Source organism: Suillus bovinus, assembly GCF_016758785.1.
Source record: "Suillus bovinus strain UH-Sbo-P2 chromosome Unknown EDB93scaffold_42, whole genome shotgun sequence".
Taxonomy (NCBI): domain Eukaryota; kingdom Fungi; phylum Basidiomycota; class Agaricomycetes; order Boletales; family Suillaceae; genus Suillus; species Suillus bovinus.
In genome coordinates, this window is record NW_024542098.1 from 298,462 (window position 1) to 320,421 (window position 21,960).

The window sequence follows — 21,960 nt, forward strand, 5'->3', positions numbered from 1 at the left end:
GGGCACGATGGGCGAGAGTATAAAGTTAGTTGCGAAGCTGTACTTGATTTTTGCACTCCTGACCTTCACTCCAGCTACAGCTTTTTTACCCGCTTGTGATGACCTTATCCTACCATTCACAATGCCAAGGGCCTACTAGTGCTAGTGTCTGCTCATCGGCGCTGACTGGTTCTGGTAGACGCACGGAATACATACATATGCATCGCGAAATCTTCACCATAAGCTGAAAATCTTGGTCTGCCGGTCCTTTCAGGACCACGCACAACCAACGGCGGCGGACACAATGAAATCTGTCTGAACAGAAGGATTAGGCTGTTGCCAGGTGCATGCCGAAGGCAGGAAGACTCCAACCCCAAGGCACAGGAAGGCACGATTAGGATAGACGGACGCTTCTATCCGAGGTTTCTCTAAATGTCATCAAAGCTCTAGGCGCTGGTCATCCGATGTTACTGGCAGGATCCAGACCTCCTAGCCCCTCGGCACATTGAAAAAAAAAGATCTCTGCTACTTAGCGCAATGGCTCCGCCTTCTCGCGGTTGGGCAGCGTGCCTCGTACCTCGTCCCTGCGGCTCAGCGCTCAGGGTTGGAGTCTGCCTCCCTTCGGCATGCGCCTAGTCACAGGTCAATCCTTCTGTTGACGGATTTGTCCTTGTCCCTGCCCAAACCCTGGGAAGGCCCCCCTGATGTCTCTCTCCTCATCTGTCTCCCTCTTCTTCCCTTGTCACGCCAAAGCTAAACTGACCGTTCACGTCAAATCGCTGGCCGAATATACACGAGGTCACTCTGTCTCCCCCCTGACCGGCCCATTCCCGTAGCGCCCTTAGAGTTACCATCGACTCAGGCATCCAACTTGACAGTCTCACTCAGGTTTGAGTGGTACGTCAACAGACATATTTGCACGTTGCATTGGTCAAAGCAAATTAACAAGAATGGATAAATTATCGGAAGCAGAGCGTCGACTAAGGTTATGTACGAGCGAACTTGAACTTGGACCATCTACGAACTTTTATTGATTTGCATGTCTCTGGGATGGTAGGTATGGGATCTAGACTATCGAATTTTTGTCGGCTAATCGCATGCATAGGTCTTGCATCTGTTTGCGCAGAAAGCTCTTGGTGTAGATTACAAGTGTGTCTCGCGACCTGTTGCTCGTGAAGCTCAAATTTCACTGTCTTGGAAATTCTTAAGACTATCCTACATAATACGCAGTCACTTGGCAAATGCGTTCACATGACACCTGGGATTCCGACAGCATTTCTCATCGGTGCACTTATTAGAAATATATCCATCTTCAGCCGGAACCTCTGATACAAATATTTCTTACATCCTACGACACGTATGTCGAGTACAGCCTCTAGCTTGACATTTCACTGACATGAGACAATACAACTAATGGATTTTTTAACAGATACCAAATCAAAATCGTAGCCTATTGAAAAGTTGTACACAGCGTAAATGGAATTGTGATTTTGAGTCTATCGTAAAGCGTGGCATATATATCTGATCTCTTCAATACCCTCGGGCGCGCAGGCCACCACTTGGAAAGTGTGGAGAGGCAGGCATAGGAGCAGGAGATGGATGCCTGTCATAACTAGGCATCGCCACGATTTGGGGCTTCCTCTCCGGTGAGGGCAGTTCAGCAACCCCACTGCTAGGACTTTGGTGCAGGCTTCCGATGAAGATCTTGACCATGTAGTCCGTGTTGAACGCGCCATTATCATGGTCGAAGGGCGTGGTGTCGACGATGTCCTGAAGGGTCATGAGTCAAAGCGTACGAGAAATCGCAAACGAGACGCACCCGAATTTTGTAACGTTCAGAAAGTTCGTCGTCCAACATGTGGAGCGCCCTTGCAGCATCCTGATCCGTGCCGATCTGGACGAATTGGATACCAAATTTATCGAGAGGAACCTGCTGCCTATCAAGGCGACTGGCGGCCTCAATGATGCATCGCAATAAGTCATCACCGTCGGCTAGAGCGATGCCCGCGTATGTCAGATATGTGAACTCGGTACGGAAATACTACCTTACTAGCGGCTCCATCAGTGATGACAATGATAGAAATCGGTTCGTGAGTTGAGTTCGGGTGCTCGATGAGTGGCAAATACATCTCAATGATCTGTTCGAGTCGCACTCCCGTCGGTGTGTCCTCACCTGGATAAAGGGCATGATTCACTGATAAAGTTCGATAGATGCGATATACATACCAGTGGGACTGAGCTGGTCGAAAAGTTTCTGGACTTCGGATCGAGACTGATCGAGACTATTAAGCTAAAAAAGAATAGGACCAGCGAACGGATTCCCATACCCTCATATTTTCGGCAAATTGAGTTTGGTGCATGAAGTGTAGATCAATCCCTTTCGACCCATATTGTATGGCAAGGTCAACGATGCCAGCAAGAGCCTCTCGCATTTGGCTCCAAAGATCACCTTCAGCCATCTAGGTACAAAGAGCATCAGCAGTCATGAACTAAATTATTGAGAATGCCGTCCTTACGGAGATGGAATCATCGATCAGGATAACCGTTTTGTACTCACTGTCACAAACATAATAAGAATATGGTTAATAAAGAGCAGTGAATACGCACGCCACGCGTCGCAGGTCTTCCTCTTGCATCAGAAGAGAAGGAGCAAAGCGAGGAATGTCATCTACGTGGAAGGTAGTCTGAAGGACTGATGTGGACTCCCGAGTCTCCCGAGTCTCGCGCGACCACACACTGCTTGTAGTGCGCTTGAGCTCTTGTCTGCCCTGTTGCTGACGAGCGAGGACGACAGTGCCCTGAGATAAACTTCCCGTCTCCTCCTGGAATGGTAGACCCCAGCGAAGCTGAGATGCGCATACTAGAACCTCGTATTTTTCAATCTGGTATCGCATAAAGTCAATCAAAAATGAAGATAGACAAGTGCGAAATAATAGACACATACCAAATGTTCCTTGCCGACGTAGCTGATCAGGGCACCTGAGGTGTTATAACCAACCTTTCCGAGATCTGAGCAGTTCATCATGTGGAGTGCCCACACTACATGTTAAGAGAACTTACGGAGACCTCCCTGTCAGCTGAAGGTGAGCGTCTTTATCTAGGATTCCATGGTATTGAAATCTTACCTCCAAATGAGCACGTGCAATGAACAACGTCTGTCCATTGCGATCTTCGCCAAAAGGAACAGCGTTTGGTGGAATGGATTTATCCTCGACAAAGATCTTTGGGACCTTTTAGCGACCATTCTAACCTCGATCGACACCACCCTTACCCATACAAGCGGTACAGGTGAGCCATTCTTCTTGAAATTAGTAGTGCTTTCCCTAGCTTCTTCAAGCCAGCCGCTCTTGTGCTTGGTAGTGGTAACGGGTGAATCATTGCTGAATACTGGCGGTGGAGGAGCTGCATATGAGACTGTGGGGGGTGGGCGTCCATATTCATGTCCCAGTTTCGGGTACTGAGGTGTCTCGTACTGTGCTAGCTGTGGTCGTGGGGCTAGGTATGACGGACGTTGCTGATACGACGTCAGACGAGCTTCTGGCATCGAAGGGCCGAAAGCGGCGGAATTCGAGTGCGTGGTGCTACTCGAAATCGATGACCTTGTTGACTGAAACTGAGTTGGAGTGGAGCTACGCATCGTAGAGTGTTGGTTTGTTAATCTGGAGGTACATTCCTGGGAGATTGTCTGGAAACCACTTTATACCGTGAATTTCAGGCATCAGGCATTGGCGCCCAATCCATCGATATCAACTGAGCCATAGAGTTTAACAGAAAATTCCGTGATTCTTGAAGGAGTACAAGCACAAGAATAGTTCATCAACACAAGGCGCAATGTGACACTGTATGATGTACCAGAAGTTTGTTAAAACCTTCATCTATCCCTGAAGGCTGGTTGGCCAGGAAGATATTATTGGGAAATGCCGATCAGATCATCACAGGGATCTCTACCGCGCGACGCAGCACGTTGCCTCATTTCGGAATCAGATGGATAACACTGCTTACCATGACCCAACAAAGTTGATCAGTGGAGAGCTCCCTTGAAACAGGAAGCATGCCCACCGACCAAGGTCTTCGTGGATGAATCGATAGCAAGTATTTGAATTTTGGGAGGCTGGATTGATTGCACATATCGCAAGGAACGTTGATGAGATCATCTGACTTGACTGGTTGATTCACTTTCCGGAAGGATCCAACAGCACTTCATCCACTTCAATGCGATGGGGTAATTACCTGTCTTCTCGCGGTATTCACCACGACGCAAGGTACCCTCGTTGTATGGTATCCAACAACTTGTTAGGTCTAAGTCGTCCCAATGGATGGGACGAATATAGTGGATAATCGCGATGATGTGATTGATGAGAGTAAGGAGTAGTGCATATGGGAAGTCAAGATTACTTATTGGGGGTTGTTTCTGGCAACAGCTGAACATATGTACATAGACTTATTTAATTGCGCGAAATATTTATCATGCACCGCAAACTGATTTTCGCTATACGATACAGACATCTCGGGAAATTTAATGCTGAGACTGACTGATTACCTCGGCCCGTATTGGGGGATTACGAGCGAGGGAACTTGAAGCAATTCGCTCGGCACAGGACCTCCATTGTCAAGAACCTTATTCACACCACCGAGCAGGATCTTCAGCATGTAATCTGTATTGAAGGCGCCCTGTTGAGGATCGTAAGGTGTGGTGTCCACGATATCCTGTTGACAAGAAATATAAGTACAGCTTAACCAGCTAGAAAGCAATATAAAACAGACTCTGATTTTGTATTGCTTCTCGAGGTGGTCATCCAGAGCGCGCAATGCCAAAGCAGCTTCCGCGTCTGTGCCAATCTGTACAAACTGGATGCCAAACATTCCCTCTGGAACTTGGCTTCTTTCCAGACGCTGGGCTGCGTTAACGATAACCTCAGGAAGAGCTTGCTGATCGGCTAATTCACATCGCATTATCAGTACAACGATCCAAGGCACACGGGGCATAACTTACTTGCGACACCGTCGGTAATGATGATAATGTCGATAGGATTGTGTTGAGGGAACTTTCGTTCCACGAGGGGGAGGTAGATGTTGATAAGCTCTTCCAGTTTCGCAGCAGTTGGCGTTTCTGGACCTGTATCTCGGTGTCATTTTCGGCTTCACATATCGTCAAGGATGAAACTAACCGTTAGGGGCCGTTTGATTGAAAATGCTTTGGACCTCTTGGCTCGTCTAAAAAGCCGGTCAATCAAGGTACATCTCTACAAGCTGTGCGTTGCCAGACAGACCTTGATGTTTTGATGGTAATGTTCATGGTGCAAGAAGTGTAAATCGATTCCTTGAGAGCCATACTGAGTCGCAAGATCAGCGATTCCCGCCAGCGCCTCACGGACTAGGGTCCAAGAATGTTCTTCGGCCATCTAAATGAAGTGGATCAGAACCTTCAAGTCCTATCACAACGAAAGGAACACTGACAGAAATGGAATCATCAATCAGAATCACGGTTTTGTAGTCACTATTAAGGACCGTCAGGTGTGTAACAAGGTGGTTGAAAAGAATTCGTACGCAAGCTTCATCAGCTTGAGGTTATCAAGATTGGGGATAAACCTTGGAATATCGTCGACACGCAGCGTGGTTTCAACGACGCTTGAAGTCTCGCGAGAGCTGTAAGTACTTCTGGTCTCTCGCACACTGGACACCTCCCGGGTATTAGTATATCCAGTTGCGACGAAACCAGCCTGTGGGCCAGATTGTGCGACGAAACCAGAGGGTAGTCCAGGTTGTGCAACATACCCACCCTGAATTCCTCCACGCTGGGAGAAACCGCCAGTTTGAGCAGTCCATGCTGCAGACCCGCGTTGAGATTGCAGCTGCTGATTTTGTTGTGCAAGTACGACTGTGCCCTGACTCAAAGATCCTACTGACTCATAGGTGGCCAGGCCCCAGCGAAGTTGAGAAGCACACACGAGGACTTCGTATTTATGGATCTGGAAACATACAAGTCTTAATTTCACTGAGAGATGTAACTCTCGATTTGGTAAACGTACTTGGTGTTCCCTTCCGCCATAACTGATAAGGGCATGTTGAAGGTGAGCACCTGCCTTTCCGAGGTCTAAGACTAAGTTAGCAATGTCTTTTGATTATCAGCAGAATATACTTACAGAGCCCGCCCTGAGAGATATGGCACAGTCAATCAGTGTTGCGATACTGCGGCGAGAGATAACCTACCTCGAGCAGGGCACGAGCAATGTACAGTTGCGATCCGTTCTTGTCTTCGCCAAAAGGAACAGCATTCGGCGGGATGACGTTGTCCTCGACCAAAACCTTGTACACTTGTAAGCGAGATTCAGCGAACATCGATCACCGTGCTCCTCACCCAAACGAGAGGGACGGGTGAGCCATTCAGTTTGAAGTTGTTAGTGCTTTCACGAGCGCTCTCGAGCCATGAAGTCTTTGTGATCGCATGATGTGTCTCAGTAGTGCTCACGGACACGGGCGATCCCCCAACGAGCGGAGACGAAGGACGGAATTCAGCCACGAGTTTACGTTGGCTAAGGGAGGGTGAACGAGATACGTTGGTATTGTAACTGTTGTGTCGATACATGGTGTTTAGCTTGTTTGGTCCAGTACGGCGATTGTAAAGAGACTCGCCTTATGAATACGGATAAGTAGCGCCCGGACTCAATATCGATATCTATTCTCTGCTGAAGCTGCAGAGTTAGGTTTCCTCGATGCCATCGATTGGTTGCTGGAGATAACTTGAATCTATGTTGATCAGTGTTAGAGCATATCGGAACTCATTCGAACATGAAAGTCTGGCTGTGTGGTTATCGGTTCCTGGAACTTCTCGGCGCTCGGCAGCAGTACCAAAACGAAGGGAAACATGGCCATTAAGCCATACGTTTCCCCTTGCCCAGCTCGAAGCCGCAACAGAGAATTCTATGAGTGCAGGATCGATGCAACAAACACGAGGCAGGCATAAGGTATGCCCCGAATGGCGCGAAGAGTGCATCGAGATAGGATAAAAAGATAACTCACTAACTGGACCATATCATGGAACTCCGTAGGATGAAATTCCTGTTTATACCACAAGTACGACACTCTGCAAGTATGTCAAAGACGTCATTTAAGCTTCATGAGTGACGAACAGTAGCGCAGACCCGAGGGCAACAGCAAACACAGGCAACTCAGTCACCACCCGTGCTGAATTTGGCCAATGGGACTGCATTTGCTGATGTTGATCAGTTTGATATCATTGTAGTAAGTGTATACCAACGAGACTGTCACAGAAGTCCAACTTTCTAAGTGGAATGCGGAACCCGATGTAATATGGGAAGGGACATATGTGGCAACTGGTTGCGGCCACGGACAACGAGGCGTCAAACAAAGTAATAAAAAACGCTCACGGGGAACTCACGGCCCACGGGGCATAGAAACGTGACTGATGTCATCAACATCCAAGTTTGCATCACGGATCACTGACTGCACGAGTAACATTACAATCCAACTGCGGCGCATACGTTGGGATGATCTGGCATTTTGTCAGCGAAATGTTTCGTCCTAGATGGCGACCGACAAGTCCAACTCACTTTCAAGTTGGTCCTGACTCCTGATCCGACCATCCGCAAGACTATTCGATGTACGGCTTATCGCAGTCTACCACGCAACGCAAGATTGTGACACCACCGTATGGTAGTTATTAATGTGAACACCTGTATGAAACGGCACTAGTGCGAAAACTGATACATTGTCATTTTCCATAGACAAGGCAAAAGTTACCCCCAAGCTGGGATCTGAGGCCTGAGGCTTGATAAGCTAGAAGTTATTATTGTAGTTTCGGGAATCGACTCACAAAAGTCACAACGTCGCCGACCATTCACCAATTCTGAATCTGACTCGGAACCCGATCGATGAATCCGCAACCAGTATTTTCACAGCGGAGCAGAAAAATCAAAACTTGGTTCATCACAGTCCTATGGTAGTCAAGGGAACCATGTCGTATGAATATACGGTGGTCAATAGAACAAGTGCTTCAAGTGGGGTGTCAGACTGTGTCAGACCGTCAGATCTTCAAAAACACCGTGCACAGAAGCAAAGAAGGCCGTCAGATTCCCGTGGCGCACCTTCGGCACAGGCCGAGCGCTTCAGCGATTTCTATGGTCTGGGCTACAGCTAGCACCCTGTCCTTGTGACAGTCTTGTGGCTTAAAATAATCACTGATCACACTTGTGAATCAAGAATCATGCAACATCTTCAAACATGTGAGCTGTACATGGACGTCTGGACCCTCCCAACTTTATATGATTCGATTGCACTCGTCTCCTACCACGAACCAGGCCCGAGCCGCAGTGTTATTTTCGTTGAACTCACCTTCGCTTTCTAGGGTGTTAGTGATTAATCGAGGCAGCTGAGCCCGAGTGATAGATATCGATAAACAGAAAGAATTGATTGAATTTATAAGTTGGGTGGTACACAACAAATCAAGTCGAACAAACGCACAAACCAGAACAGACTCGGATGGTATGGTGAAAGGTTATTGACTTTTTTGCTACAAGATGGCATGTATCAGATAATCAGAATAACAACTCAACCAAGCGCAACGCCATGTGAACGACCAGGATGCTACGCGATTGTGATGTGGCATGGGTAAGACTTGACACAATACTACCAAGGGCGGACGGGACACGGACGAGGTTCGATGTATTGATGCACGAATCTTCAATGTCTCCTGACTCCAAGGGGACTCGGGAGTCGGGGTTCCGCTTGAGTCAGAGTTAGGCCACCGTTAGAGTCGATAGAGACGGGACAGAAGTTTGCGATGAAATGGTACTCCAAGGTGATTCATCCTCGCCAATGTGAAGTCCACATGTACGTACGAGAAGCACGTCATCCATCGAAATATGATTCCAGTGTTTCGAGCAATGATGCACGTTCCAGCGGAGCTGCGGGAAGTGCCGAACCGAATATTGGCTTTGCCATATTACTCACCGTGACCAACTTTATCGTTTGCCGTCGACATGACTCATGATGATCACTCGCGACGAAGCCTCTGAATCCCTGCCATAATTTTTCCTGTCTTCCGATTTGGTTAAACTGCTAATTAAGATGGACTAACCAGTAAGTACTTAGTACGTGTGTACATAACTCTGTGATCCTCCAAGTCACTCATTCCCCCGGAGGCATCCGTGGTCAACAGTTCGTCTGACTCCTACCAACCTGAACCATATAGACAAATCACACGTCGTGATTGTTTATTCTGATCGACGAATTTCGTCCGCTCCGGTCGCAATCAGACGCAAGGCTACACATCGCGCCCTATACAATAGATCAAGCGCGCCAACGTTATCGCCCCCTAATACGCGGATCATACTTCTCGTTATGCCTGGCAAGGTCTGAACTAGCTGCATGGGCATTGAACATCAGTTGCTGTTCACATGGTTATGTGATAGCAATAGTCATCCCCGGTCACCCTCTGGGCCTTTACGAGCTGAAATGTTCGCCATTTCGTGACTACGGGATCGGTTGATGTCATTGACACGTCATTGGGCTCGACCTGAACCTTTACTCAATAAGCCGTCACTTGGAGTCACTAACACCCTGCAGGACGTTCTAATAGTTTGGACTATTCGGGTCAGGGTTTGTGGCGGAACTTCATATAAGTGATTGCAACGATACGTCCGACGTCCGTGTTTATTCGCACACTGTCTTTCACTCGTTCTGTGACTGGGCAGAACGATATACCACTCCCCGAGTCCTACGATCTTGTTCCTTGAGACGAATATGGTCCTGGGTATTGTAATTCAGCTCATCTATTTAGGCGGCCAGTCGCGGATGCATTGATCTTGAATATTAGAGTCAGACTTGTACGTACTTGTTATGTACTGCTTGTTGCTAGCAAGCCTTGTGTCCGGCTTCATGCCGTCTGTCTCCTACAGTAAAGTTTTTTTTTTTGTATGTCGATCTGATTTCGTTATCAATGTTCCTTGCGACGAGATAAGATTGTTTGATCCGAATGGAACCGGCTCGGCGCGGAATGACGCATCTGGGGCAACTTGAAATTGACCGCGGGATAGTCTCGAGGATTAGTGTACTGGATTTCCGACCTCAATACTCTTTATTTCGTATGTTGTTATATTACATGCGGGATACCATCATGGATGCATATGTACCACAGGCCACGATTTCGCTTAGCGAGGTGATATATAATAGCCTCCTAGAACCAACTGGTCTCAGCAACCCATCTCGTCGAACAGAAGCAACCTTGTCTTCAACGGCATTTACAGACATCCTTTCTCGCCACCACCACTAGCGCTGCGCCCTTGATGTGTCTCCATGAAATGTAAGCGCTGATTCCAAAATCACCCTTCACACTTGTAATGCATCACAGTGTCGGTGACTATTGGACAGGGTGTGGTGTAGGTTTCATTCTCAAATGGAAGCCATAGGCACTGACACGATAGCGATTTTATGGCACTCTTCGCACCGCAGCACTTTCACGGAAGATATTTCACCGGTGTAACCTCCGACTGTGGTTCCTTACGGTGTAAGACGAGTACGTCTCACATGCACAAGACGGCGCGGAATTGTGGGTGCCCCTCGGTACGAGTCCTCGTATTCCCCTATCCGTAGGAATTCACGTTTTTCATAGGTGGTGACAGAAGACCGCCGCGTGCAAAATTTGTACCGAACACGTCATCCTGACTGTGTACGACCGTCAGGGTAAATCTAGTCGATTGCTACCTTGTATTGTATATGGGCGCATGGTGTACCCTAGCTGACGTCCGAATGTCATCCCACATCGGAATACCTATATCCCAAATTCTTCTCTTGTATTTGTACGTTATGATTTGTAGCCTCACGGGTGTTGGATATCTTCGCAGTCGTTCATTAACAACTATGCATTAATCTTTCGGGCTCCATAAATGTGGACTGTTCTGAGCGCTTGTTGGTAGGCGAAGATTCCATGGAAATGGTTCACAAACAGTACAGAGGCGCAGTACCAGAAAAGGAGGTCTTTCACCATGACGGTCGTGAATTGAGATTGACCGGCTGTACGGCAGAATCACAGTCAGCTGGCATCAAATATGACATCATACTGATACACACCGGAGGTCCAGCTGACTGCACTGTGACTGCAGTACTTCCTTTCATTCCTGCAGATGACCGTCCGGAAGGCAGAGCGATATTGAGATATCTAGAGAAAAATTCGTCCAGCCAGCTAAAAAATTCATCCTTGTCTTCCTGTGACAAATTCGCCCAATCTATGTGATCCACTTGATGTGTCGATCCCGACTGCGATGGGTAAGAGCTCGTAGCGCGTGTGGGTGGGGGAGAGAGATGGCTGTACGATGGTGGGGGAGAAGCACCGGTCCGCGAATCGTGTGCCAAGGGAGGAGGGGGTGACACAACAGAGCTTCTCGTACTTCCAGAAGCATTTGGACGTGTTCGCAGCGGAGGCGGTGGGGGGCCATTACCCGACGATCTTGCTGGAGCAGGTGGAGGTGCACGCTTCCAGTTGGGATCCCACTTCGTTTTTGAAGAAGGAACACTGGAATATTTGTCCCTTGTGTTCACCATCATTGTGACGCTCGCATCTTTGGCCTTCTCCGCCTTCTGCTTGAGCTCCGCAACTATCACTCCAATAAGCATTAACACCAGTCAACGCAAGGCCTCTCACAGTTTACCATGGATATTGTATTGCTTGATATTGGACCACAAGTTGATAAAACGAGACGATTGCATACGCAGCACAACCGCGTCAGTTGATTTCTAACATGTATAAACACGGAATGGTTGATCGATGATCCCGTGACTCACATGTGCGTATTACTCCAGGATGAACAAACCCTCACCGCATTACGGCCGTATATGCCCTATGATACAAGTACGGCAACTTATACGGGACTCGTACCGTCAACTCGAGCTCTAAATAGCCGACCGAGTCACTGTATTATGGGTATCGGCGTACGGTGAACAGCCCTAGTTGTGGGCACTGGGCAGGACTCCACGAAAAATTGCTGGCAGCACTTGGCAGAACTCAGTACTCAGGGTTAGCAGAGGACTAGTCCTAGATTGATAATAATATGAATATGTACACTCGGTAGAATTTTACTGCCTGTTGTGCTGGTTGTACCGGCAAAACTAACCTCATGTAGTTCTGCCACAACACTGATACCGGAGAGCATTTATCGCGAGAAAGATGATGGAATATCCTCGGAAGTATCAGTGACTAGAATGAGCATCAACTTTTTAGCTTTGGGATGAAAGACTGAAGACGAGAGCGAGCAATCTGCGGGTAATATTAAGAAGAGGGTCGTCGATGTTGCCAGCACGCAATAGTCGTAATCAACTGAATCCGCTCCTGCATTTTCAGCAATAACGGTTCTGCCAAATCGGCCAGAACCATGCCCAGAAGTATATGCAGAGTATAAAAGCTAGTCATCGTCCTACAGCGTCTACCCATTCTCAGAGATATCATTCGAGAACCCCCTCAAGATTCTATATCGCCTCGCACAGAAAATGCGTTTATCGTTCCTCACCGTCGTTGTTCTTGCTTTGACATCATCGACATTATCTAAAAAGCTGCCCCCGCCTAAAAAAGTGTGTGGTCATCTCGGAGACCTCTGCACGATAGATATAGATTGCTGCGATAACCTCTGGTGTAGGCCTGATGTGAGTATGAGCGCAGGTCGCTGTGCAACCAAGAATCAATCACATGACTCACCCGCATGCCTTAGGATGCAGGATACATGATCTGCTCAGGGTAAGCTGAAAGCCCAAGCGGCACATCGCCACAGTGAGTCATACCATTCTACTTCTGCTTTCGCTTTGGTATCATGGTTGATGGTGCAATATCTAGTTCGAAGATCATTGGTTTGGATAAGAAATCCGAAAACGGAGCCTCCTACCTCGAGCTGGATCTAGTTAGTGCACACTGTTAGTTCGTAATACACTGCCAATGCATATTCGGATACCCAGAGGACATTCATTCAGTAAAGAGACAAATGGCTTGATTGTGGTGGTACACTAAAGTATGTCGTCTATAAGTATAAACAGGGCTTGAGCTTGAAAGTGATATGCCAGAGTTGCTGATACAGGAGAAGAATCCAACTATAGTACTTAGCTGACGAAAAGATGAAGGTCCGGTTGGCCGAACACAATAGCTGTATGGAAAGAAGGTAGAGTAAAGCAACCGCCAGCGCCTCTTTACCGTCTTACCAAAACAAGGGTGGTCACCAACACAATAATAACGAGAACCAAAAGTGCGATCATGGCATATAAACAACGCTTGGCCCATTTGAGTTCCGAAACTCGCATCTCCGCAAGCAGCCTTTGTCTCTCCTCTTCCGACTTTCCCATCCCCCATTCAGGAGTGGGCCGAAGTGGGGAGAATATTATAGCGATTCCAACTATCCAAAATATTGGAAAGACTGAAGGGAATTGTCAATTTCATATCTTGTGATACATGTTCGAGAGAAACGTACAGAAACCGTAGGAAAACAAATAGCGAGTGAGTATTATGGGCTTGTTGTCTGCATCCGGACTCGGATAAGCAGTACGGACAGGCAGTTTCTCAAACTCCCCTTCGCGCAAGTAGGGCGGAGGGACATGCCGTTCGAGGACTCTCGTTCGGTGTGGTTTGGCTCCGAAGAACTGTGAAAACATGTCATCCTGGAGCTGCATGGATGAATAGTGAGCTTGAGGAGGTGCGAGTGGTTGGGTGCAGGTTGCTTGTGATGAACTGGAAGCGCTAGCACATGTTAAAACAGTATCTGATGGCAAGTTGTGCAGGTGCAGCTCGTTCGGCGGGTTGGAAGGATGAGAGAACGACACAGTATTGCCCGAGTGCCACATTTTGCCGAGAGAAATCAATGAAGCACCTGGTAATGAGCCAAGAGTAAAGTTGTAGTAGGGAGATTCTGAGAGAAATCGATAGGCCTGTAGGTGGGCAGACGAACGAGACCTTAGATTTCACCCTATTCCGATATTCGCGAATAAATAGATTCCTGGTGGTGTGGCATTGGCAAAGCGTCCATGGGCCAAGTTTGTATTAACAAAAAGGTGGAAGACGAAGGTGGTCATGATGACAATAAACTCACGCTGCCGAACCAGTAACCAGATTTGGTGAAGACCCGTTCTGACTCGCACAAAAAAGACAATAACAAGGGCTTCCCATGAGATACCATTTGCCGGCATGCAAAAAAGTCATGTTTCAATCAGATGTGGTTGCAATCATGTTTCAATTAAGACTCCAGCTTTTGTCTTCGGTAGGTATTATGTAAGGCATTACATGAAGGTGGCGCCAATTTGGGGTATACAATTGCATTGCACAGGTGCCGAGACGTAACCGGTTAACCCGGGGAGTGTCCCACACTTCCAGGTGAGCGTTAGCGTCTGGAATCCTTTCGTTCGTTTTTCGACCTACCTACGACACCGAGACTTCAAACTCTCGCTCGTTAACCTTCTCGTTCCTTGCTCTCTCTTAATTAGCCTGTTGAACTGTCACTGTATTATAAAGACACTATTTTGATTGCACCACACAAGAGTTAGAGCACGACAGAATTCGTAGGTCTCCTGCCCACCCAGCGGCTCCACCTGCTTCCCAAGCTCGGACCAGCCCAGACACACAGCTCGTGCCTCCGACTCTTCCTGAGCCAGACGAAGCTGGAACCTAATGCCAACAGGAAAGATATATACATGAAGCAACTTGGAGTTCAAAGTGAACTCTATTTGTAGATTGATCTATAAGCTGAACCCAATATCGTACCAATCTCAACTCTGGACTCCCACAAGGGTAAGACGATGCAAAATGTCCCGCTCGCGAGTGCCCATGTACTGTCGAAAGAAAGTCCGTGAGCACTCTATCGAACTGCGTGTTGACGTCGATAACTTACATCGAGCAAGCTGTCCAGAAGGTATAGAACTTCTTGCTAAAGATATAATGAGAGAAGAACATGGGAATTGGGACTGGTCCTCTATCAGTCGTGTAGCAAATAGAATAGCGCTGACATACTGACCAAGTATGACAACAATCAATGTCAAAATCGAAGAATACATAAGCGCCTTCCTGAACGCTATCTTGAGGGATCTGATACGTGATTCCTCATCCTTCTCTAGCCTGAGTTCCATGATGTTGGAAACTGGCTGTTTGAACGACGACCCTTTTTCGCTGGTGCCCCTTTTCTTGTTCTGTGATTCGGTGTCTGATGCTCTGTTTGGAGTGTCATCGTCCCAAACGTTACTTTCGTTTGCATCTTCTAAGATGGCGATGGCTCGAGTGCCCGAGAAGTCATAGTCAGCAGGGTCTGTAGAAAAAAATAAACATTGGGTGTTGGGAGGGAGTAAAAACGTACTTGAGAGCGACACCCCTACCGTCAGAATCCCAGAGAAAAACAATCCCGCGAGACTACTACATAGCGCTGAGTACGGTTCTGCAAGGTTAGTGACGTTGATTTGACCTGAAATCAGTCAGCATGATGTCAGTGGTATTTGGACAAATCAGACCGTATATCTTCCAGCATCCGATCATCCAAGCCAACATTCCGAAAAATGCGCCGCCTATAGCACCACAGAAAACGCCTGCCTTTGTAAGCTTAGACCACGAAACAGTAAGTCCAATGGGAATGACTGCAGGACTGAGTATACAGCCTCTGTGATCCGGATAGATTCAGCAAGTGCTTCACATCACAACAGTCAAAACCTTACTGGACAAAAAATAGCTTTCCCCACGAACTCGTCAGTGGAGGCCATCGGCGTCGAGAGCGATACAACTCACCCATCCAAGGTCGATGTGAGCAGCATACAGCTGTAGATTTTGAGCTTGTGCGGGAAACAAACGATGAGATGAATGACACTTACAATCGTTGCCCAACAGCCCATCCAGACAGCCCAGAAACATATGAAGTAGTGAGATACCCTCACTATCTCGTCTCCAGTGGCATTGGGGCGGAAATACGTCCGGTATATGCTGATGTGAGGGGTCATTTTCAGTAATAATATCCACGCTATGGACTACCCACTCATACGAACTGATCGTGTATGGTCAGGTGTTTGCCTTTAGAAGGATGACGCAGCAACTCACAATAGACTGGATACGCCGATGAGCTCAGCACTAGCAGCTGAAGTCACAGCCATACTGATACCATGTCAGAACATCGCATCTTCCCATCATAGTCTATACGTACAATACTACAAGAAGCACGGTGATCGCGCCGCCCTTTCCCATGAGCACAGCGGCCGCAGCAGGAGCTGCAAGACCTGCGCTAGTCTGACTTGGAGAAAGCGGAGAAGGATAAGTGGGAAAATTCGGCTACAAATATTGGTGAGTTATCATCTGTGGGGTGTGCTATAACAGGACTTGCATTGGTCAGAAGAGCGCGAGCACTCAGACCGAGACAAGATGCAAATGCCCATGGAACAGCAAACCAAGAAATACCACCAAGCATCTGTCAAGCTGTCAGATTGTTTCAAATCTACAAATGCGAAACTGACGTATGCCTTGGTGGTCGACTCTGGATGACTTGCTATCGCCTACCTTGCTCAGTCAGGTGCATCCTACAAAACACAAGGCTTACCCTTTGCCAGTAACCTATGCAAAATGTTCCGTTAGAGGAATGTAAACTGGATGAGACATGTATTAGTCGCTGACCTTGATCACAGAAGACTCCAGTAAAACCAGAAAGGATTGAGACAGCACCGAACACAAGCCCTTGATTCGATTTCATAGTCAAGTAGCTCCCCCCTTCGTTACCTACCACTGGAGTGTCGAGGCTAGCCTGTTCTAAGAGATCATAGAGTCTGGAGACACTACCAATGGCGGGTGATGTTCCGCTATCAAAATATTCCATGATCAACTAGTCCCATGCAGGAGGAAACACTCACTATGCTCGGAATACGAATATGTAGATAATAGTGAACAAGATGATGGTATGACTCCAGTCGCAAATGAATGTCGCGCGCAGACCACCAAAGACGACATAGACAGCAATACCAATAGGGAGAAGAAAGCATGCCGCGATGGTGTTCATGCCGGTCAAGGCGCTAACAGTCGCAGAGCCTCCAACTGTCGTAGCCATGAGTGACACTAACAGTCGAGAACAAATATTGGGACGTACGTAGCAGAGACCCGCAGACTAATAAGATACACAGAAATCCATAAAATGTGAAGAGAATGTGAGCACTTGTCCCAAATCGCGTCTTGACAATCTGAATGCCAGTGAACAAGTGAAAAGATCTTTCGAATTTGTCATTCATACCTCAAGGAATGTATGGGCACCGTTGGCATTCTGCTTTACCTTGGAGGCAATCATGCCAAAAATAGCGACCTGAATGGTGCCACCGACACCATACCACCTACACAGGGTCAAAAAGTGAGTCAACAAGGTTGCCGCAAGTCCCAAAAGATATGCACCAAGGACCACTAACGCCTTTTAAGTGAAATTAATACGTATGCCGTGGCCGACGTGAAACAAGTTCTTACCGAATGTATATGCAGCAGTGCTCGATTGCAAAAGGGTAGCGCTCCACGTCCATGCACTTACGCTACACACAAGTTTAGTCCAGCAACGCTTGAGAAACCAAGCAAGTAGCAGCACGCACATGCTACAACACACTAGACCAGGCTTCCAATTATGAGGTAGCGAGACATGTCTCTTAAAATACAAACCATACCTTAACACTCCGAGAAGCACTCTTGTGATATATTAGAAATTAGAACAGCTGGAGCATTGAACGACGTCATACCGTGAATTCTTCTGAAGAAGCGGGGGAAAATTTGAAGAATTTGAGTTGCAGCGTGGTCAAGATGAACATGATGGCTGCGAAGAAGAACCCCACACCTGGAAAATAGTCAGCCGAAGAGTTTCAACCTTGTTAGACCTCATACCAACAACAACGCCATAACCAACACTCTGGGCTTCATGAAGGAGTTTGTGAGCGATAGAAGCATTCAAAGCATGACAGACATACCAAGGAGTGGCTTGAACTCGGAATATGATGGCTCGCTAGACATGGTGAGTTACAATAGATAATGGACGGGGAGAGCTACATTTAAAACTTCAATAGCCCAACTAATCAGCGGAGCGTATGCGGTGATATAGGGTCAGTTGTTATCGTATGACATCTTCTTGGGCAGCGGGAGATAAGCATCTAGTACTTGGCAAATTCATGCTAAAATAAAGTGTGAGTGAGCAGGAACTTCAAGTTAGCCAGCCGATAAGTTGAACCTACTGAGCGACATTCCGGAAAGCAAACATATGCCTATCTTCGGATTATCAAGGCATGGTGGCTGGCCCACCGAGAAGACGTGATTTACACATGACGATATGCATACGTATTGCTGTTACGTCTAAACTTAATACTGCTGCCATCGTCAAGGTCAATTGGCGAGTGAGGCTCAAGTTTCAGAGCTGATTTTTGGAGCCAAACATTGTCGACAATTAGTTGTGACCGTTCTTGTGATAGATGACTTGATGCGCGGCCCAAGCAAATGTCTTCGAGTGAAACCGATAGTTTCATGGGATTTGGTCAGCTTGCTTTGCAAGGCGAGTTCTACTCAATCAGTGGAGGAAAGCGGTGTTAGCAGTTACTCAAGCTCATATACGGCTCGCCGCTTCCGGCACAGTTGACCACACCGGTTCAGGGCTGCAACGACATGTATGATCGTGTCTTTCTCCTCCTTTGACACCTTCTCCCAGTTTGCAATCCTTGATAAGGTCCTGTATTGTGACTACAACCAGGCGAAGATGGGTCGCTCACTCCCATCACTGTTCGTTTGACGGCCTCGGAGAACCCCAGGGTGACTTATTCCGCGTCATGGTTGGCTAAGATCGCGATGAGAAGTGGGGTAGCACTGGGCCTCTGCTGGTTGTCATTTAGTACATGCATCAGTGCGTGATATGGTCGCCGTGGGAATTACAGGAGCATAATTATGGAAGCCCGGACACTCATGCTCAATTTCTCACCTAGACTTTCTACTTATGGTAGTCGGACCTCGAGCACCATACTTTCGTATTTATTCATGTTGGCTTGTGAAAACCTGAATAATAAATAGTATTATGTACTACATTTGTTGGACTTCTATAAAGTACGAGGCACGAGCACGTGATACGAATTAAGTCTACGGGTGCCGCGAGCAAACCTAACTGACGCCTTCCTTTCTTCTTACCACCATCAGCGCATTTCAACAGCTCGAAATCATGCCTTACATCTTACTTCTCTAAATAAAAGACTCGTCGCAAGCCAGAACGAAACCAGCCAATATGATCATTTCATCTCTTTGTTTCGCACATATCCGACCTATGGACAGACTTCATTCTGACCCAAGTTTACTCATCTGTCACAGATTTTATGACCAGCGCCTATAGTGCCAGTCGCCTTAGCCTTACCTCGCTACCACCACCGAAGCTCAAGCGGCAGATCTGCTACGCACCGTTTGGACAACAACCAATGATGCCCTCCGTGCTCAATGCAACTCCAACTGCAGAAGCAGAAGACACTCGTCTCGCTCTCGAACAACAACACTTAGCGAAGAGGAAAGCGAACGTTCGGGAGACTCTTTGCATGGACGAAGAAGCCGCTAAAATGACGAAAGGAAGAAGAAACCGGGCCAAACACCTCATCATCCTCTACGCCCACGGCCTGACTCCCACGGACGATGAAATTATGGTATTGATTTCACTTTACGAAAAATTGACAAAGGTCATTACGTTGAACTTTACTACTGGACGAACGCGGGTGTGGCAGACCCCACGCAAATTATAGGACTAGAGATGATGAGGGAATGGTGCCCACTACTGGAGATGACGGCTCTACGGTCTGGGTTAGCGCTGGTATGACTAAACCTTCCTCGAGGGTCGTCGCTGACTGCAGCCTTTCTACCGTGGAGTTCGCTCAAGTGTACCTCGCATTATCCAGCAATGGAAGAATATGACTGGCCTGCCCAACGGGTCACCATGTTAGCCAATTTCTGGGGGTCGATAGTCCTACATCGTTACTGGAACTCTCCTGACACCATTGCTCAACGCGCCATCCTCATCTACCAAGAAGAACAACGGAGGGCCTGGCACAACGCCATCCCTCTGGCCAAGGGTGCTTGGGATATCTCCATTCTCGACGAAACTGCGTTGCTTCGCACATTTATCACGTCTTTCGCCAGATGCGTCTGCGCGACCTTCTTGATGCCCGCAGTGTGAGTCTCCCGTTTGTTAACCACACAACATCACCTCTAATGAACTCTTCTATTCTGTTGTATTTTACGATCTTATTTACCCATTTGTCACTCGGCACGATCCACCACCGCCTTGCGTTTGCGCTACTGCCTTATCATATGCATCACATTGTGCTATCCTTGCCTTTGCGTTACCACATGCATTTGCGTTTACCCTCGCGTCTTCGCTGCGCCTTGCGTTTGCCTTCACATGACGCCTCGCGTTTACCTTTGCGTTGCCTTATGGCTTTGCATTGCCTTCTGCCTCTGCGTTGTCTTCTGCCTTTGTGTTGCTCTCTATGTTGCTCTCGGACTTTGGATTGCACAGGACTCTGCTCAGCACTCCGGATCCACCGAGGCGACCGGACGCTTACGCTCTAGGAAGTCAAAACGCTCTCTGTCACCCACTCACAGACCACGATCTGCATCACCCAAATTCCAGAAACACACTTCCACCACCAAAGGCAACAACTCCCGCAGTCAATGTTTGGGTTTTCAGGATGGCGCACCCAGCTCTCTCGCTCCCCCGCTGTGTGCGCCGTCTGCCTGGGGAGGACCACACACAACTTCATCGAGTGCACAGCAGATCGTCTGTGGGACAACTCTCGCGCCACCCTCACAACACGAGTCGACCACCAGCTTCTCGTGCGCAAATCAAACCAACCTCTGTGTGTCGACTGGCAATGCGGGAAAGGGTGCTCCAGTCGGTCTCACGACGATCACACTTATGTTCTGGGTGCCTTGGCACCTCACACGGAGCTCAACAGTGTTCTCGAGCACAGACGACTTCACCCACTCACACCTTACCGGTTTGACGTTTGGGAAGCGCCTTATGTAGTCACAATCTGTCTTCCAGATACCCTACTTTATGTGAGTCTTTACGTACCGGTTTTAATCTCAACATTCCCCCTCGGCTCAGAACTCAGAACCCACCAAATAGTGCCTCACTTGTTACCTTCGGACACGTTTGACAAAATTTTGGAACAAGAACTTAGCACAGACACTACATTGGTCCTTTCTCGGCAGTTGAACTACGTAATTGTATCGGTCATTTTCAGTCTTCGCCTCTGTCCATTATCCCAAAATCAGGGAAACCTGGGAAGTTTCGCGTCATCCAGAATTTCTCTTTCCCTTTGTCGCCTTCTGTCTTATACCCTAGCTGTTCCATCAATGCGTCTACGTGCTCAGATGACTTCCCTTGCACTTGGGGAACATTTGACACTGTTTGTGCGGTCATACGCTCCTTGCCACCTGGATCTCAAGGGGCCACTCGACGTCGCTGAAGCCTATCGCACTGTACCTCTCCACTCGTCTCAATGGCCAGCCACCGTGGTTTTATTGTGCCGAATGGCTCACTCTGCGTGAACTTGCATATCCTTCGGTATGGGACCCTCGGCGGGGGTCTATGGACATGTTGCTGATGCTGGACTTGATTTGTTGCGCGCAGCCGGAATCGGGCCCATTCTCAAATGGGTTGACGACCACTTGTTCTTTCACATCAGACGACGCCATCTTGAGCGTTACAACAATGAATGTCGAAAGCTACATGGCATCGTCACGCAGAGAGGAGGCAGCGTAGCAGGGCGGATCTGGTATAAAGGGAGCAGTTTTGAAGATGACTCATACAACGAGCATGGGGAGGACTACACCTTCCTCGTGCACGATCTCTCTCACTCCTCACTGCGGTCATCTGTTGATCGTGATTTCGCTTACGCCTTTCAGGACATTGACAGTGAATCCGAGGCGCTGGGTACCCCATGGGAGCCCAGCAAAGACGTTGCCTTCGCCTTCAT

The 21,960-nt window shown here is 47.9% G+C and overlaps 8 protein-coding genes across 8 annotated transcripts; 2 read left to right on the plus strand and 6 right to left on the minus strand.

The window, feature by feature from the left end:
• Positions 1-1,509: 1,509 nt before the first annotated feature.
• EDB93DRAFT_1252074 (uncharacterized protein) lies at positions 1,510-3,616 on the minus strand (the record flags this gene model as incomplete). Its single annotated transcript, XM_041453244.1, has 11 exons — positions 1,510-1,749; positions 1,799-1,971; positions 2,030-2,152; positions 2,206-2,251; positions 2,307-2,438; positions 2,496-2,535; positions 2,587-2,861; positions 2,924-2,988; positions 3,040-3,049; positions 3,105-3,200; positions 3,251-3,616. The coding sequence occupies 11 exons, from the start codon at positions 3,614-3,616 to the stop codon at positions 1,510-1,512; spliced, it is 1,566 nt and encodes a 521-aa protein (XP_041306095.1).
• Positions 3,617-4,515: 899 nt separating this feature from the next.
• Positions 4,516-6,565, minus strand: EDB93DRAFT_1088379 (uncharacterized protein; the record flags this gene model as incomplete). The annotated part of the gene is made up of 10 exons (XM_041446129.1): positions 4,516-4,686; positions 4,744-4,916; positions 4,973-5,095; positions 5,148-5,193; positions 5,250-5,371; positions 5,433-5,476; positions 5,755-5,948; positions 6,009-6,073; positions 6,186-6,285; positions 6,338-6,565. The coding sequence occupies 10 exons, from the start codon at positions 6,563-6,565 to the stop codon at positions 4,516-4,518; spliced, it is 1,266 nt and encodes a 421-aa protein (XP_041306096.1).
• Positions 6,471-7,684, minus strand: EDB93DRAFT_591539 (uncharacterized protein). The gene is made up of 7 exons (XM_041456791.1): positions 7,551-7,684; positions 7,379-7,492; positions 7,238-7,313; positions 7,110-7,183; positions 7,000-7,063; positions 6,613-6,726; positions 6,471-6,548 (listed from the first exon to the last, which is right to left on the minus strand). The coding sequence occupies exons 2-6, from the start codon at positions 7,477-7,479 to the stop codon at positions 6,643-6,645; spliced, it is 399 nt and encodes a 132-aa protein (XP_041306097.1). The 5' UTR covers positions 7,480-7,492; positions 7,551-7,684; the 3' UTR covers positions 6,471-6,548; positions 6,613-6,642.
• A 2,561-nt stretch (positions 7,685-10,245) lies between these two features.
• On the plus strand, positions 10,246-10,831 carry EDB93DRAFT_591896 (uncharacterized protein). Its single transcript, XM_041456792.1, has 3 exons — positions 10,246-10,376; positions 10,450-10,560; positions 10,610-10,831. The coding sequence occupies exons 1-3, from the start codon at positions 10,338-10,340 to the stop codon at positions 10,682-10,684; spliced, it is 225 nt and encodes a 74-aa protein (XP_041306098.1). The 5' UTR covers positions 10,246-10,337; the 3' UTR covers positions 10,685-10,831.
• Positions 10,615-11,924, minus strand: EDB93DRAFT_591942 (uncharacterized protein). Its single transcript, XM_041456793.1, has 4 exons — positions 11,646-11,924; positions 11,068-11,597; positions 10,944-11,010; positions 10,615-10,895 (listed from the first exon to the last, which is right to left on the minus strand). The coding sequence occupies exons 1-3, from the start codon at positions 11,701-11,703 to the stop codon at positions 10,978-10,980; spliced, it is 621 nt and encodes a 206-aa protein (XP_041306099.1). The 5' UTR covers positions 11,704-11,924; the 3' UTR covers positions 10,615-10,895; positions 10,944-10,977.
• Positions 11,925-12,309: 385 nt separating this feature from the next.
• EDB93DRAFT_1156450 (uncharacterized protein) lies at positions 12,310-12,938 on the plus strand. Its single transcript, XM_041449898.1, has 2 exons — positions 12,310-12,757; positions 12,821-12,938. Exon 1 carries the CDS (start codon positions 12,481-12,483, stop codon positions 12,712-12,714), a length of 234 nt encoding a protein of 77 aa, XP_041306100.1. The 5' UTR covers positions 12,310-12,480; the 3' UTR covers positions 12,715-12,757; positions 12,821-12,938.
• Positions 12,705-14,184, minus strand: EDB93DRAFT_1156452 (uncharacterized protein). Its single transcript, XM_041449899.1, has 4 exons — positions 14,061-14,184; positions 13,446-13,967; positions 12,870-13,391; positions 12,705-12,816 (listed from the first exon to the last, which is right to left on the minus strand). Exons 2-3 carry the CDS (start codon positions 13,813-13,815, stop codon positions 13,168-13,170), a joined length of 594 nt encoding a protein of 197 aa, XP_041306101.1. The 5' UTR covers positions 13,816-13,967; positions 14,061-14,184; the 3' UTR covers positions 12,705-12,816; positions 12,870-13,167.
• A 144-nt stretch (positions 14,185-14,328) lies between these two features.
• Positions 14,329-18,250, minus strand: EDB93DRAFT_1156463 (Na+/solute symporter). The gene is made up of 26 exons (XM_041449900.1): positions 18,190-18,250; positions 17,929-18,129; positions 17,846-17,875; positions 17,704-17,798; positions 17,632-17,652; positions 17,560-17,582; positions 17,441-17,502; positions 17,372-17,387; positions 17,217-17,313; positions 17,076-17,166; positions 16,843-17,023; positions 16,610-16,791; positions 16,536-16,549; positions 16,453-16,491; positions 16,323-16,406; positions 16,146-16,270; positions 16,043-16,096; positions 15,981-15,989; positions 15,820-15,928; positions 15,737-15,766; positions 15,667-15,680; positions 15,466-15,611; positions 15,315-15,419; positions 14,979-15,266; positions 14,856-14,928; positions 14,329-14,796 (listed from the first exon to the last, which is right to left on the minus strand). The coding sequence occupies exons 2-26, from the start codon at positions 17,969-17,971 to the stop codon at positions 14,688-14,690; spliced, it is 2,040 nt and encodes a 679-aa protein (XP_041306102.1). The 5' UTR covers positions 17,972-18,129; positions 18,190-18,250; the 3' UTR covers positions 14,329-14,687.
• Positions 18,251-21,960: the final 3,710 nt, after the last annotated feature.